The sequence below is a fragment of the Mastigoproctus giganteus genome, chromosome 2 (genome assembly GCF_048544385.1).
Source record: "Mastigoproctus giganteus isolate SK-2022 chromosome 2, ASM4854438v1, whole genome shotgun sequence".
Taxonomy (NCBI): domain Eukaryota; kingdom Metazoa; phylum Arthropoda; class Arachnida; order Uropygi; family Thelyphonidae; genus Mastigoproctus; species Mastigoproctus giganteus.
In genome coordinates, this window is record NC_143576.1 from 242426688 (window position 1) to 242441333 (window position 14646).

The 14646-nt window shown below is 36.7% G+C and overlaps 1 protein-coding gene across 3 annotated transcripts in view; it reads right to left on the minus strand.

The window, feature by feature from the left end:
• The window catches only part of LOC150090315 (immunomodulatory peroxidase-like), a 196393-nt gene that overhangs the window by 78266 nt on the left and 103481 nt on the right, over positions 1-14646 (minus strand). For 2 of the 3 annotated variants that reach the window (XM_090389799.1, XM_090389797.1), the window contains exons 1-3: positions 14503-14608; positions 2412-2495; positions 1864-2027 (exon numbers count right to left, since the gene is read on the minus strand). In XM_090389799.1, coding sequence (XP_090245925.1) covers positions 1864-2027; positions 2412-2440 — 193 coding nt within the window. In that variant the 5' untranslated portion in view covers positions 2441-2495; positions 14503-14608. Of the gene's footprint in view, positions 1-1863; positions 2028-2411; positions 2496-14502; positions 14609-14646 lie in introns of those variants that run through there. The other variant, XM_090389798.1, reaches the window with a different exon arrangement.

Genomic DNA, 14646 nt, shown 5'->3' on the forward strand with positions numbered 1-14646 from the left:
GATACCCAATTACAAAAAACAGTTGGCAAACCATAAGAAGGAAGCTTATTTAGAAGACCTTCATACCAAACACGATCAAATGCCTGTGAGATATTAAGTGGAGAAATACCATCAGAACCTGGAACTTTCTTAGTATCAAGATTGTTCAAAATCCTTCAGCCACCCTTTTGACGGAAGACCACAGGAGGCATTGAATGGAGTGCATTTGGAGTGATAGGAGGTGGTTTACCAAGATCATCATTACATGAATTAGAAGAAAAGTAGGATATTAGCAGGTCAACTTTATCTTTGGCTGACGTAACAATAGAACCATCTGATTTTGACAGAGGTGAGAACAGAAATGGACAAAAGTTGCCAATAGCTTTGGCATTCTCAACTACCATTTGGACAAAAAGCAAGTGTTCTGCTCTTAGCCTGTTCGAAATCTAATTTGGACATTAATAAACTCTTTATAATTGTTGCGAGCTTTGGTGTAGGCAGAAAATGAAGCTGGAGATTTGGATACAAGCCAATTTCGACATGCAAATTACAATCTTGAACAATCTTAGCACTATTGGAAAACCAATGTTTAGATAAAGGAAGGGATTTTAAGCTAGAGTGGAATAAAGTATTTAATCCCTAGGTCCACTTGACTTGTGTGTCACCCGAATATCGGTGCCATCAACGTTTTAGACTCCCAGTTTTCAAGACCAGCTTGATATGACCGAGACTATATCTGTGACAGCTTCAAGAACCAATTTATATACATATCACACGTAAGGCTGATGAGTTAGTTCTCGTGTGTTCCTCATGTTACGCTTTAATTTTAACACTTTGACGTTACAAGCAGTTCTGTGATATTGACAATCGCTAATCGCTCGAAAAATTCAGCAAACCTAACCACATTCGTCCGAGGTCTGCGTAAGGATTGTCCGCATGAGGCAAGGATTCTAATAGGAGGGTGTGTGTTTCTTTGGCATGTTCACCAGTTTCGAAAAAGACCATGTGTGTTTGCATAGCAAGACTTTTATGTATAGATTCGGTGTATCTGTTGTGCTGTTTCTTGATTAACAACAAGCTGTTGTCGAAGTTCTTTGAATTGGACTAAATGTGCTTTGCCTCGTGATTTCTTGAAGCGTTTGAGACAATTTTTTTTCTTTAGTTCAGCTGTTAGCCAGACGGGATACCGATTGTTAGGAGAGGAGCTCAGTGGAATGTGGCGTTAACATTGCAGCTGACTGGGTTGAAGAATTTGTCTGTGAGGACATTAACTTCTTTAATTTCAATGTATGCGTACCAGTCCATACTAAGTGTCATTAATTGCTGGCCAGTTAGTTTTTCTAAAAAGTTGAGTCTTGTGTCCAAGTGCTCAATGTTATATTTAAGTGGAGTACAGTAATATCAATTGAACAAACTACAGAACAACATTGAAAAGTTTGCTGAAAACTGAATTCTTTCAGATTTTAATTAATTAAACGAACTTTTGGTTTTGCTTTTGTTTTCTTATTATTGATTAAAACCTCGCGGTTACGATACATTGCAATTTTTTTTATATTTTTTTGTGAAAAATGGTACTTGTAAAATAATATAAACCAATGACCCGTGATGACGCCATTTTATGAGCGGTAAGAACGTGCCGAGTTCATCAAAACTTTTTCTATAGCAGCAGGTGCCATTTTCAAATAGTTCGTTAATGATGATAAATTTATCATACTTTTAAAGCTCTAAATCAATTGAGAGGGAACCTACTCACTATTAGGTAGGAGTTCCCAAAAAAAGCGCTTAATTTTCAAATAATGTAAAACGAGTTAGTTTTAATCTGACTCTGCTGAATTTAAATCAATTGCATTGACTTCGATTCTTATTTTGTGGTTTAAAACTCACCTGAATTTTCATTCAAATCAGCAAGTTTCGTTTTAGCGTTCACGAAGGCATCTTCGATGCTGTCGCTAGTTATTTCTTGCACATTTCTCTTTTCTCTTTGTGATAATCTTTGGGCTGTAAGTTGTCCCGTGAGCAAAATGACGATTGGCAATAGAACACATGATCTAGAAAATAAATTTTAAAATTGTTTTACACTCGGTTTTGAAAAATAGGTGATCTCTCTCTCTTTCTCAATTTCCACCCTTAATTTTTATTTTCTCCTCTTTGTCCTCTCCCTTTTCACTCTTTTTATCTACACTTTACTATGAATAAAATTAATATCAATAAATACAATTTTAAACAACATTTTCTAGTGAGGATTTCACGTATTATAATTCATTACATCATACTTTTATTTTATTTATTTTTTAGTTAATTCTTGATGTCTTTTTTATTTAAAACTAGTCTTATAGAGTGTGCGGGAAGCTTTTATTTAGTAAAAAAAATTTATACACCTGAAAACAGTATAAATTTTTAATTTTAAATGAAAGTTGTAATCAGAACCTTACCTTATACTTCCGTACCGTTTAATATTCATCTTCCTTGAATATCTGAGAACGCCGTCAAACTCGATAGTATTACTCGAGATAAACCTACAAAGAATAAAACAAGAAATTAATATTTTAAAGAACGATTCTTATTTAGCTCTAATTTGATTTTAAACAGACAGCAATACATACACACAGGACATACGAAAAATTTCTTGCACTCTCAAGAAGCATCCTTTATATCACCCTTTGGGAATTAATTCTAATGATGACCAACGTCATAACCGTGCGAAATTACTTCATTAGGACTAGACACACCAAACCTTTCTGAAATTATTTCTTCCTCGCAGCAGAAAGATAGCACCGGAACCGAAGCGAGGCTGCTCTTCAATTCTTCCTAGCCCAGAAGCCTACAAATTAGTGCAATAGTAGGGGAACTAATACCAAAGGCTTGTTTGTTCTTCTTTGATTATTCAGACTATTTTCTTATCTCTACAGTTTAAATCCTAATGGCCACAAGTATATATTAAAGGAAAGATAATCCGGATAACAATTTATAAAGAAAGAAATAGCGACTTTTACATAAAATGTGCTGAATTTTAAATAACCCCGGGTTTTCAAGTGCCTTAGTTTTCAGAGTTTATGCATTTTGCTCTGTCGAACACAAATGTGGCGTTATGGAAGTTCAACTGCTGAGTCTACTACTCTCGCTTTTCTGTTTCTTTCAAGTAACCTGCTTCTCTGTATAACCCTCAGTTACATTGAGAGGTTGGAGGTATTAGTTTGAGTTACGTTTTAGCTAATCATCTTACTTTTGCTTACTTTCAAGAAACTGCTCTATAGTCGTGGCCCTCTAAATTCAAATGCTAAATGCAAGCAAGTTTCCATTGCGTCTTACTCTCCGTCTCAGTTCTGTCACCTACTATAAAGTTATTTTTTTAAATATCTTCTCCAGTTAATCTCGGATATTCACTGATTGTCTTTCCATTAAATATGAATCGTGTTCCATGTACAGTACTTCGAAAATATACGTGTACGACTGGCTTCAAAGTTTCCTATACACAATGTTTCCTTAACTTCCCATTTATGAAATCTCACTCACCTAATTAATTTTTAATCATTTATGCATTATTAGTATTTAGTATTAGCATAAAGAGCAAAGAATCCCCATTATGGGCCCACCTTAGGGAAGAATGTTTAGACATTGATATGTAAACACCAATCAATATGGGTGTCATTCTATATGAAGTCCAGCTTTGTTCGACAAACATCCGGCGGCTTTCGTGTCACTTGACTTAGCAAGAAAAATATGTAACGATGAACGTTCAAGGCCATTATTTCAACAGTTTTTTTCCCCTGCAAATACGGAATTCGTCATTATACACACCTGTACACAAGAGTGTGAAAGATCATAGGAAACCATCTCATATAACATGTATGAGTCCTTAACATTATGGAACATATAGGAAGCTGTCAGTTCTGATATTTTTTCTTTTAGTTGGTGTAGCACATTTTGATTTCGCTAAAATTAAAAAAATATACATACGTAGAAAAAAGGAAATATAATGGATATAGATGAAGTGAATCGGAAGGCAAAAAAAAAATCTCTACTCATTCTCTTCTTCAGAAATTGGGCACTCCATAAATATCTCAAATTACTGGTCCTTGCAGGTAGCGGGCAGCTTGTGATATTGGAACACACGCCTTTTCAAAGAAGGGAGGAATTTGCCACAGTACATGATGTCCTTTAGATAACCCAACGATCGCAAGTCACACTGGGTAACTGAAATGGTTGACATCACAGCCGAGTTGGTCTTTGAAGGTTGCACAACTTTTTTCCCGAGAAACTAGGGTTTCTCATTCACCAAAATAGACAAACCGGCCAAAGAATATGCGTAATTACGGGCATAATACACGCACGTTGCATAGCTTTGCTTTGATAGGAAAAAACAAGCAAAAAAAAAAAAATAAAATAAAATAGCAAAATATAGACGAGTGTGTTTTCCTTCTGGAAGATGATGTTGGCATTTCCCAAAAGGTGATTATTTATCCAAATACACATTCTTCCTTAAAGTAGTCCACTATGCTAACACAGTGACCTCGATGGGTGTCGGTAATTATTTTCAGTAGGCCTTGTTCGACGGTTGCATTTTTTGCTTTCCTTAAAAAGAGAGAGAATGAAGAAAAATCAACTTTAGAATACAGGAAGTGTTCGGTTTACGTTATTTTTAATTGGGTCGCTTCGGTATAACATGGTTTCTAAATTTTAAATTTGAAATTCGAAATTTAAAAACTGCAGCATCAGATGCAGTATTTTATGGCTGGTTTGTTTGTTTTGTTGTTCTGAATTAAAACAAGAGTTTTCTAGCTGAAAATAAAACAATGAAGCCCATGCACAAGACCGATTAACTCTTGAAAAAGTCCATAAAATTTGCTCCCATGGTGGTCGATTCAAACTCAGGTTACAGGTAGAGAAGGGCAACGGCGTTATAGCTGTGCCTGATACGAGAACTGGCATTAATGCAGTGGTGCCATTATTCATTCCGGAAATATGTTTTTTTGCTTCCGCTTATAGGCGTGACTTCGCGCAGCACCTCAATCAAGTGAAAAAGTGCTCTGCTACTTTGCTCTAATTTTCTGTCTGAACAGTTAATAATAGTTGCATTTGGTATCATCGGGAAGAGAAAATCCGAATCTCCAAAATGAATAAATCAGCTCCTGAAAGAAGATATCAGGTAAAGTTATTTTAGTAGTTTTAAATCTAAAAAAGAAAGGCCAATTAAGCCAAACCAAAGTCAAGTTAGTACGCATATTGATATTGGACCGGAAGACACGAGCAGTAACTATGCCTGAACCAATAGCCCAGGAGAAAGCCAACGCTGAAACTCTCTTTAATAACATTTAACTCGTCCCAAGTTAAGAGTAAGAGTGTGTTATAGGCCTAATGACTCTGACGAGTACAACAAACAACTCTACAGAGAAATAGAGTGGGCCAATAAAATCAGATTGTCTTATAATGGGGGATTTTAACTTCCCAGATATAGACTAGAACTTTTTGGTCGGTCACTCGCATTCTAGCAGGACTTTTGTGGATTTATTGGATGATTGTTCTACATCAGCATCATGTTGGAGAGGCAACCAGAGGGAGTAATACTCTTGATCTGATTATCAGCAGTGATTATTCATATATTAAGCATCTTCTGAAAAAAGAACCACTAGGTGGCAGTGATCACAGTGTACTGATGTGGGATTTACTCGAAGATGTAACTACTATCAAGGGTAAAGGGAGGGTTTTTGTTTTCGTAAAGGTGGCTACAGTGGTCTCAGACAGTTTTTAAATTGTGTACAGTGGGACCAAATGATGATGTTGACGACAGCAAATTCTAAATGAAATGCATTCAAGGAATTAATATAAATTATCAGGAGACAAAGAAGCCTATGATAGATATAAGATAACCTGTAATAAAGTCGGGTAGGAGGTTAAGCAAGCAAAGGCAGATTGCGAGAAATATTTGGAAAAGGATACAAAGAAAAACAGTAGACTTCTTTACTTATGTGAACTCTAGAAGGAAGGGGATGAATCAGATTGGTCCACTTGATATCGATGGTTCGATTGTTGATGATCCTGCTGAGGTAGCTGACAATCAGAATGAGTATTTTGAATCTACATTCACACTTGAGGAGTTATTAAGGGTGAAGAATGCCAAAGGTTTGTCAAACTGTTACAGGGAGCTAAAGGATTTTGTAATAACTGAGAGCAAAGTAGAGGAAAATTGTTGAAGTTAAACATAAGAAAGGCACCTGGGATGGATGGGAGTTATCCAGTTATATTAAAAGAGGTAGCAAAGGAAGTAAGCAGGCCCTTATCCATGATTATGAGGGTATCCTTGAATTCAGGGATTGGAGAAGTGCATCCTTGAATTCAGGGATTGGAGATATGCATCCTTGAATTCAGGGATTGGAGATGTGCAAATGCATTCCCAATTCATAAAAGGAAATGGAAAGGTGACATCAGTAATTACAGGCCTGTTAGCTTAACTTTCTGCTCCGGGTAAAAAAATGGAATCACTGGTTAAAGAAGCATTGCAGGATAATCTACACAAGACTGCAGTTTTAATTCTGACACAGCATGGGTTTGTTAAGGGGAAGTCCTGTCTGACCAATTTTATTGGATGCTACGATGTGGTCACAAAGGAACTGGATGCAAAAAATAATTTTGATATCATATATACTTCGATTTTAGAAAAGTTTTTGATACTGTTGCATATGAAAGACTCCTGCACAAGTTGGAGCAGTAGGGAATTAAGGGCAAGTTACTGCTTTCGATAATGGGATGGTTGAATGGGAGAAGAAAGAGAGTGCTAATCAGTGGACACTGCTCTTCATGAATTAATGTTAATAGTAGTGTCCCTGAGGGGTGCGTGTTGAGCCGATTGCTATTTTCTATATTTATCAATTATATTGATAAAGGTATATCAGGCTTAATGGCCAAGTTTGCAGACGATACGAAGGTTGGTAGAGTTGTTAATGACAATAAGGACAATATGCTACTGCAACAGGAACTGGAAAAGTTGAGCAAATCGCTGAGAGGTGGAAACTTTAGTTTAACATTGATAAATGCAAAGTGCTGCATATGGGTAGCAGTAAGCCAGAGTAACATACCAACTGTGTGCTACTACACTCAGGTCAGTGGAGAATCAAAGAGAACTGGGGATAATTGTGCAGTCAGATATGAAATTTTCTGAGCAATGCAAAAAGGCTGCAAGAGTAGTTCATGGTGGGTCTTGTCAATGATATATAGGAATTTTGCTAGTACGGATAAGGAGGTGTTTATCCCCTTGTACAAGGGGATAATCACCAATAGTCAGGCTACACCTTGAGTACTGCATACAGGCTTGGAGGCCTCATTTTAGGAAATATGTAGAGTTGCTGGAACGAGGTCAGAGAATGGCAACGAGATTAGCGAGTGGAACAAAAAGTTTCAGTTACCAAGAAAGGCTAAAGTTCTGCAAATTGCAGAGTCTGGAGGCAAGACACCTGCGTGGTGATCTGATCGAGGTGTATAAGGTCTTGAATCTTTTGAGCAAGCTCCACGTTGATGGGATTCTTCCTCTTGCTCAGATTCCGCACCTGAGGGGCATAAATTCAAATTGAGGAAAGACAGTTGTAGAATAGATGTGCGGAAATTTGCCTTTGCCCAGCGAGTGGTTAATTGCTAGAACAAACTTCCGTCTGTAGTTGTGGAATTTGGCAGCTAAAATAAATTCAAGGCTGAACTAGACAAACTTTAGGAGTGAATGGATGGGTGAAACGGGAAGATTTTTTTTGGCTGATGCTGTATAAGCTTGCTTTCTTGCATTATATGCTTCAACTAATACTAATACTGAGTTGCATTGCAATTTCTGAAAAATCTAATTTGCGCTTACCTCTTTTAAAGAAATTCTCTAAACTTCTGTTTCTTCTCTTTATAAACTATTGCCTCCCTGTCTTGCAAGCAACTTATTACTTTTTTGTACTTCTTCTGAAGCTTGAGATAAGTATATTTTCTTGTTTTGTTTATCATTCAGGATGACAGTGTTATTCCGACGGATAAAAATGGAGTTAGCAAAATTTAAACTTAATAGTAATAATTCAGAAATTACTGTTGATGTGAACATATTGAAGGAGATATTCGTACTATTCCAAATAATAATTTAGAGCATAAGACACCATCTGACCCTATAATATCATCTGATTGTAGAAAAGTCAGGATATCAAATAAATACACATTGTGCTCTTCAAACTGATTTGCCCTCACAAGAAGACATTTCTCTCTTGAGGAAAGAATTATAAGGATTCCTTTTCAACGAAGACAGTAAGACTACTATGATGCAAGCTAAAATAATCCTCAAGTCTTGGAGTAATTTAGAACAGCTTTTCAACTCTCTTCTCATTGATAATGAAAGGCTGAAGGTTCAAGTGGAGCTTCAACATGCTCAATTACCAGTGAAAAATTCTACACTTACTGGCTTCCTTTCCCATGCCTTTATTGTTAAAGAGTCTTCTAGCGCCAATTCTTCACCAAACACTTCCTCCTTCTCAATCTCCTTACGCTCCAGGACCACCCAAAGTTTCTCAACCTTCTGTTTCTAGGTAGGAAAAAACAGAATCTTATTATCACTAAAGCGTCCGATACTTCATCACTTTCTATAAGTGATAAGGTGGTGAATACCCTAAAAAGTGATATGAAGCAAGTAAAAGTAAAAGCTCTCAGATTAATAAAGACCGTGTAATTGAAAGTCACGCTAAAGATGAAATTCGAACCATCACATCTAAATCCTTTTTCCTGTTGCAGGCTTTACTACAGAGGCACCTAAGGAGTTGAATCCAACAATCTTAGTATTTGATCCTGACAACGATCTCTCTAAGGATTATATTCTTGACAGACATATTCTTCAAAAATCTAAAGGACTATGGCTTTATTCGTGAAGATGTTAGTACTGGAATTAACTTCCGTTTCAAAACCAAATCACGTTCTAAAATTTCCTCCAAGGATGCTTAGCCTCTTCCCTCATCTCTTTTCCATAGTTATTCGCTGGACCGATTATTTATTGGCTGGTCAGCCCATAAGATGATCAAATCTTTTAGAGTTGTGACCAAGCGTTTCAGCTACTTATCATATGGGCAAACCTCAAATTCCTGTCGACAGGATGTTCCTACCTGTGGGCATTGTGCCTGTTCGGACCCATATACACCGAAAATCCTTCCAAAGATAATCAGTTTACATGTGCAAACTGTAAGCGTAAGAAACGGGATGCCAAGCATTCAATTCAGAATCTTGCTTGCCCAAAATATCTGGGAGTTCAAGAAACAACAATATCACGTACTATTCACGCCTTTTATTACCAATTATGATAGAGATTATGATTCTGAACCAGTTACGTTGGAATCTGAACTATTATTTGTACAACTAAATGCTCCTTGGGTCAGTTGCTAATGAAGCCAGACTTCTTTTTGATATTGTCTTATGACATTATCTGTTTACAAGATCCTTTTCGCTTTCATGGAAAAAATAATGGGCTTCCCACTTTTCTCAAGGATCATTCAGCCTCAACATAAAAATAGGAAAACTGCCATTATCGTCTTTAATAAAAGTTTAGAGGTATTAAAAGTCTCTTTCCTTGCTCACAGTTTGTCAATTTGTGTGCAAATAACTTGTGCTACTCATTCTTTTTAATTTATCTCTTTATACTGCTCACTTTCGGTTGATATAACTCCATATCTTCAGTACCTTGATTCTGCTATAAATGTTCTAAACCCTGAACCAGTTATCATTCTAATGGATGCAAACTCAAAATCCAATCTCTAGCACAGAAAAAATACTGATTCCAGAGGTAAACTCCTTGAGAACCTGAATTTTCCCATCAACTTTATGTTATAAATCTTCCTAATCAACCGTTTTGCTTGCAGTAACTGGAGAGGCCAATCGAATATTGATGTGTCATTGGCATCTAATAAGCTTGTTCCATATATCGATAACTGGCAGGAGCACACTGATTATACCACTTCTGACCACAGAACAATTTACTTTGCCTTGGAATAATCTAAAACTACTCTTTCCCCACCTAGAGAGTTGCTGTGCTATTTTTTGCATAATATAAAATAGAAAAATTTTGATAAGCCTGTTTTTGTTGAACTTCTCTCGGACAATACTGATTATGTTTCTCACTTTACTGCTGATGAACTGGCTGTCTTAATCCAAAATATTATTCAAAAAACCATGTCTAAATCATCCCGCAAAAAGATATTAACTTTAAAGTGCACTCCATGGTGAACGCATGCGCTCACAATTTTATGGCGCCAAGTTCATAAAAACCAAACCAGCCTTTCAGAGAGCACGCAGAAATCAAGATACTTCTGCTTTATTTCAACACTTCTATCAGGAATATAAAAACATAAAATGATTGTATGTTAAAAGTATTTATAAGAACAAACTAAACTTTTTCCATGGGGTCTATTTATAAGATTAGTTGAAACAAACTTCACCCTATCGAAATAATATTGCATCTGCTGAAGAACAGATAACAAGAGAAGTTTATTTAAATAAATTACTGCAAATAAAAATAAAAATGAGTGACTTAAAATAAACTATCATCAAAGGGAATAGGAGAGTAGGAAGAGGATATCAACCGTCCGACTCTGCATTATTGTTGTGACGTATATTGATGTACCACTGGCATCTAATAATCTTGCTCTATATTTCTATAACTGGCAGGTGCACACTGATTCTACCACTTTTGACCACAGAACCAACCATTTCCTTAACCTTGGAATCTTCTAAAACTACACTTTCTGTACATAGAGAATTACTACGCTACCTGTCATCCAGATATTAAATAACTGCCTCCATAATAGGATGTCTACGAGTTGCAGAATTACGATTAATAGTGGAACCCGCCACAACTATATGGAGGGCCTCCAATCATGAAAGATGGCGAGGATTATATGCCCGATATATATCTCAACATTTGGGCGAGGATTATAACTATGTCCTCGAGTGTAACTAGTGTTCATGGAACTAGTGCCATATCTAAGGTACTTCACATGTCTACATATAGACCTTACTGTTTGCCTAACACACACACACACATTCGCAGCCTATGCAGTTTTGCAAGTCGCTATTTTATTAACGATTCCCATTTACTGTAAAAACTTTTATTATTAACGTGCAATTCCAGACTAAAACTTTCAAAGAAGTTTAAAACTGTAGTTTTGAAGCCATAATAATATTCATTTTATTTCGTAACTACGTGTATTTTGAAATGGGTGTATTTCGTGTTTTGAAAAATATCAGTTTGAAGCCATGATAATATTCATGTTATTTCGCAAGTACGTGTATTTCGAAATATGTCAGTTTGAAGCCATAATAATATTCATTTTGTTCTTAACTACGTGCATTTCATAAGACCAGATGAACATTTCAAAGTATGGCTCTCTTACAAGATTTATGGAGATAAATCTTCTAAGAGAGCCGTGAAAATTTGTTTAGATTCCTAAAATATTCTAAGCAAGCAGGGAAATTTTGAAATGGATCAGAGCTATTCCAAATTTATAGTAATATTTCTGTAGGGAAAGTGGGGAGGAAATGCTGTGAAATCGGAACTGCATTTAGAACCATCCCAGGAGAAAACAGAATATATGTTGAACAAGGGCTATGAAATCTTAACTGGGCCTGAAATTTTTCCAAGGAGCAACAGAATATAGGTTGAAAATTGGCTTCGATCCGACGTTTGTTCTAGACTCTAGAGAAATACGTGAAATATTACTTTCATTTATACGAATCATTTTTGTGATGGTTGAGGCTACGATTGATTTTAAAAGCTTTCTAAGGACCAACGAAACATACGCTGAAAATGTGATATCGATTGAACTTATTAACTAATGCGTAATCATTCAATAACATACTTCCATTACAAATTAATGTACGAAGAGCGTTACATTTCAGGTGCATTCTAGCTTTTTCTTAAAACTAATTCACTTTTTCTCCCTTTTTATGTGATTAACTGAAGTGAAAAGTGAATATAGTTATCTGCTTATCAATTACTAAGATTACAACTTTATAGAACACTTACTAAAACTCTATAGTTTTACATTCTCGAAACTAAGCCTTTTAGTTAAATTACAGCTATGTAATATTTATTATTCTTCTCCCGTATACTCTTTCAGCCTGTTTCCTCTCTATACATGCGCAAGTATCTATCTCTTCACAAGGGACACAACGTTCACGAGTCCTTACATAATACATGCAAGCGTTCATGGATTGTGTAATGTTAAAAATACTGCATTAAAACCACATTTAATCTATGACTTTCTTTTTCCGCCATAAAGTGTATGTAATAAGGAAATAATAATTGCCGGGTTTCTATTTTTCGGATTTTAATGAAATTTGTAATGTCTCGATAAGTAATTTTATATGAACGAAATATAAAATTTTATGAAAATGCGTCCACTGGGAGTCCATCTATTACATGTGGACAGTCATGATGAAGATAATAAGCGTTTATGTATGTATACTAACGCGACTAAATGAACAGGGATACCGTGGTACTAAAGGCGATAATTTCTAATGGGTACTACGAAATCTTCATCTTCCTAAATCTGACAGTTACCACTACATAAAAATACATAAACCAATAATTTTTAGCACATGGGCTCTATGATCTGTGGGCGTGTATTGCAGGTTGGAACAGAGTGTAGATCTAGATGTCGTGTAGATCTGGTGCGACCACAAGTTGGCCCACTTCAGCACCCAGAAGGCCCCCGTAATTTCCTGAGGCTGGTGGGTGGTGCCGCAGACCAAACTTCCAAGGCATAGGTGAGCACACTACAGAAGTTGCGAGGTATTTCCTGATTATTTGCTTATTGTGCGTTTTACACAGATCTATTTTCATTCCCCAGAATTCTTTCAGGGCTTTGGAATACTGAGCTTGGATTTGTTGTTTATAGACGAGGTTGGCATAAAGAATTACTCCTAGGAATTTGACACTGTCTGTGGGAATCAGAACATTTTCTGCCAATTCCGGACGTACAGAAGATGCAGTATCAGCAGTAATCATTGGAGTAAAGATGAGATAATTTGACTTCTCTGGATTAACTGACAAGCCAAAAAAATGGGCATACTTACAGAATGTATTTAGGTAGCTGTTTACAGATTCAGAGGAGGTTTGTCTTTCTTGTGAATCACCAACACGGCGTTTGCGTGGCAAGTAGCATACAATATCCTCGGCACACGACAGGAACGCTAGGATTTGATCCATTAGTAGAACGAATATTGCTGCAAATAGCAAGGCAGAGAGAGAGAACACCTTTGTGGGATCCCTAGCTCGACGCTTTTAGAGACTGTAATGCCATTGTCTGGAAATGAAGCATTCTCCTAGATAGCAGATTACTGAGGATCTCGAGCATATTTCCGGATATCCCGTAAACTCTTTCAAGTAAAACCAGAAGGGGCGTGATTTGGACTAAGTCGAAAGCAGATTTCATGTCCAGAAAAATGGTGTGTAAATTATTAAAAATGGCAGTAAATTATTAAAAATGGTAGTAGTATTGCTCTCTTTTATTGTGTTGCCGCCAACCGGGCTAGCCGGGTGGTTAAAGTGCCTGCCTGGCAATCCAAAGGTCGCGGGTTCGAATCCCGCTTCGGGCTTGGATATTACGATGGTGCCATACTCTTCGGTTGGATCTCACGGCCACGATACACGAAGGAAGCAGGAAAAAACTGGTTCCTTCATGTATTGCTCACATCATACAATTAAAAAAAATAATTGCGTTGCCTGATAGGCCCCGAGGTTATTCATGATTCTTTACTATTTCGTAAAGCCCTTGATAAATTACGCGCTACGTCCATTAACTAATTTGTGTTTATTTTCTTAGAGACCATGATAATTCACTCTAAGTGAGATTATAAGAAACAGGGCACAGACGAGCATATAGCAATAGTATAATGATTCTATCCATAAACAGAGTGAGATCCTTGCTGTGAGCTCCCGTGATTCATGAGTTCGCATTTTTCCCTATCTCATAAGCTTGCTGAGAATGCTCTAAATTATGTGTTAAGCTTCAAAGAGACTAAGGTTATGAAACGTCAATATATTGCGCCTTTAAATTGCGTGCATTCTGGGGCTGATTTACCTGTTTGCTTGACGGAAAACCCAGCTTTCAGGGACAAAACCATGCACCCCCGCGCCTGAGACCAACTAAATCAGTCACGTTATGATGAAAGTCCACAAAAATTCCTCTGATAATTGACAGAATTCGAAGCTAAGCCATTTATACCTCGTTTGGGGAGGACGTTATTATTTAAATTTTACTACACGCGAGGGCTTCGGAATACAGTCTAGTATCGGTGAAATTGTTTCGCGCATTAATTTCGAAGCTTATAAATCGATGGATAATGTATACGATACACTCATTTAGTTCTGATAATGATTTCTGAACTTTATACGGAATATTATCAGATATTTCCTAAGTTTATTTTAGCAAATGAGACGGATAACAGATCTAGAAGAAAGAATATATTTAATATATACTGATATGAGCTGCTATATATGTACCCATTTGAAGATTGACTTACCTTCCTCGGCGTTACAAAGCTGCACGAATTTTGAATAAGATGTGCTGGAAGCGTTGTTCGTGGAGTGATCTTCTCAGCTGCTGACGACTTCTCCCTCCTGTGACTGTTTCAGTTAAGTTATATTTTGGAGCTCATCAATAACGT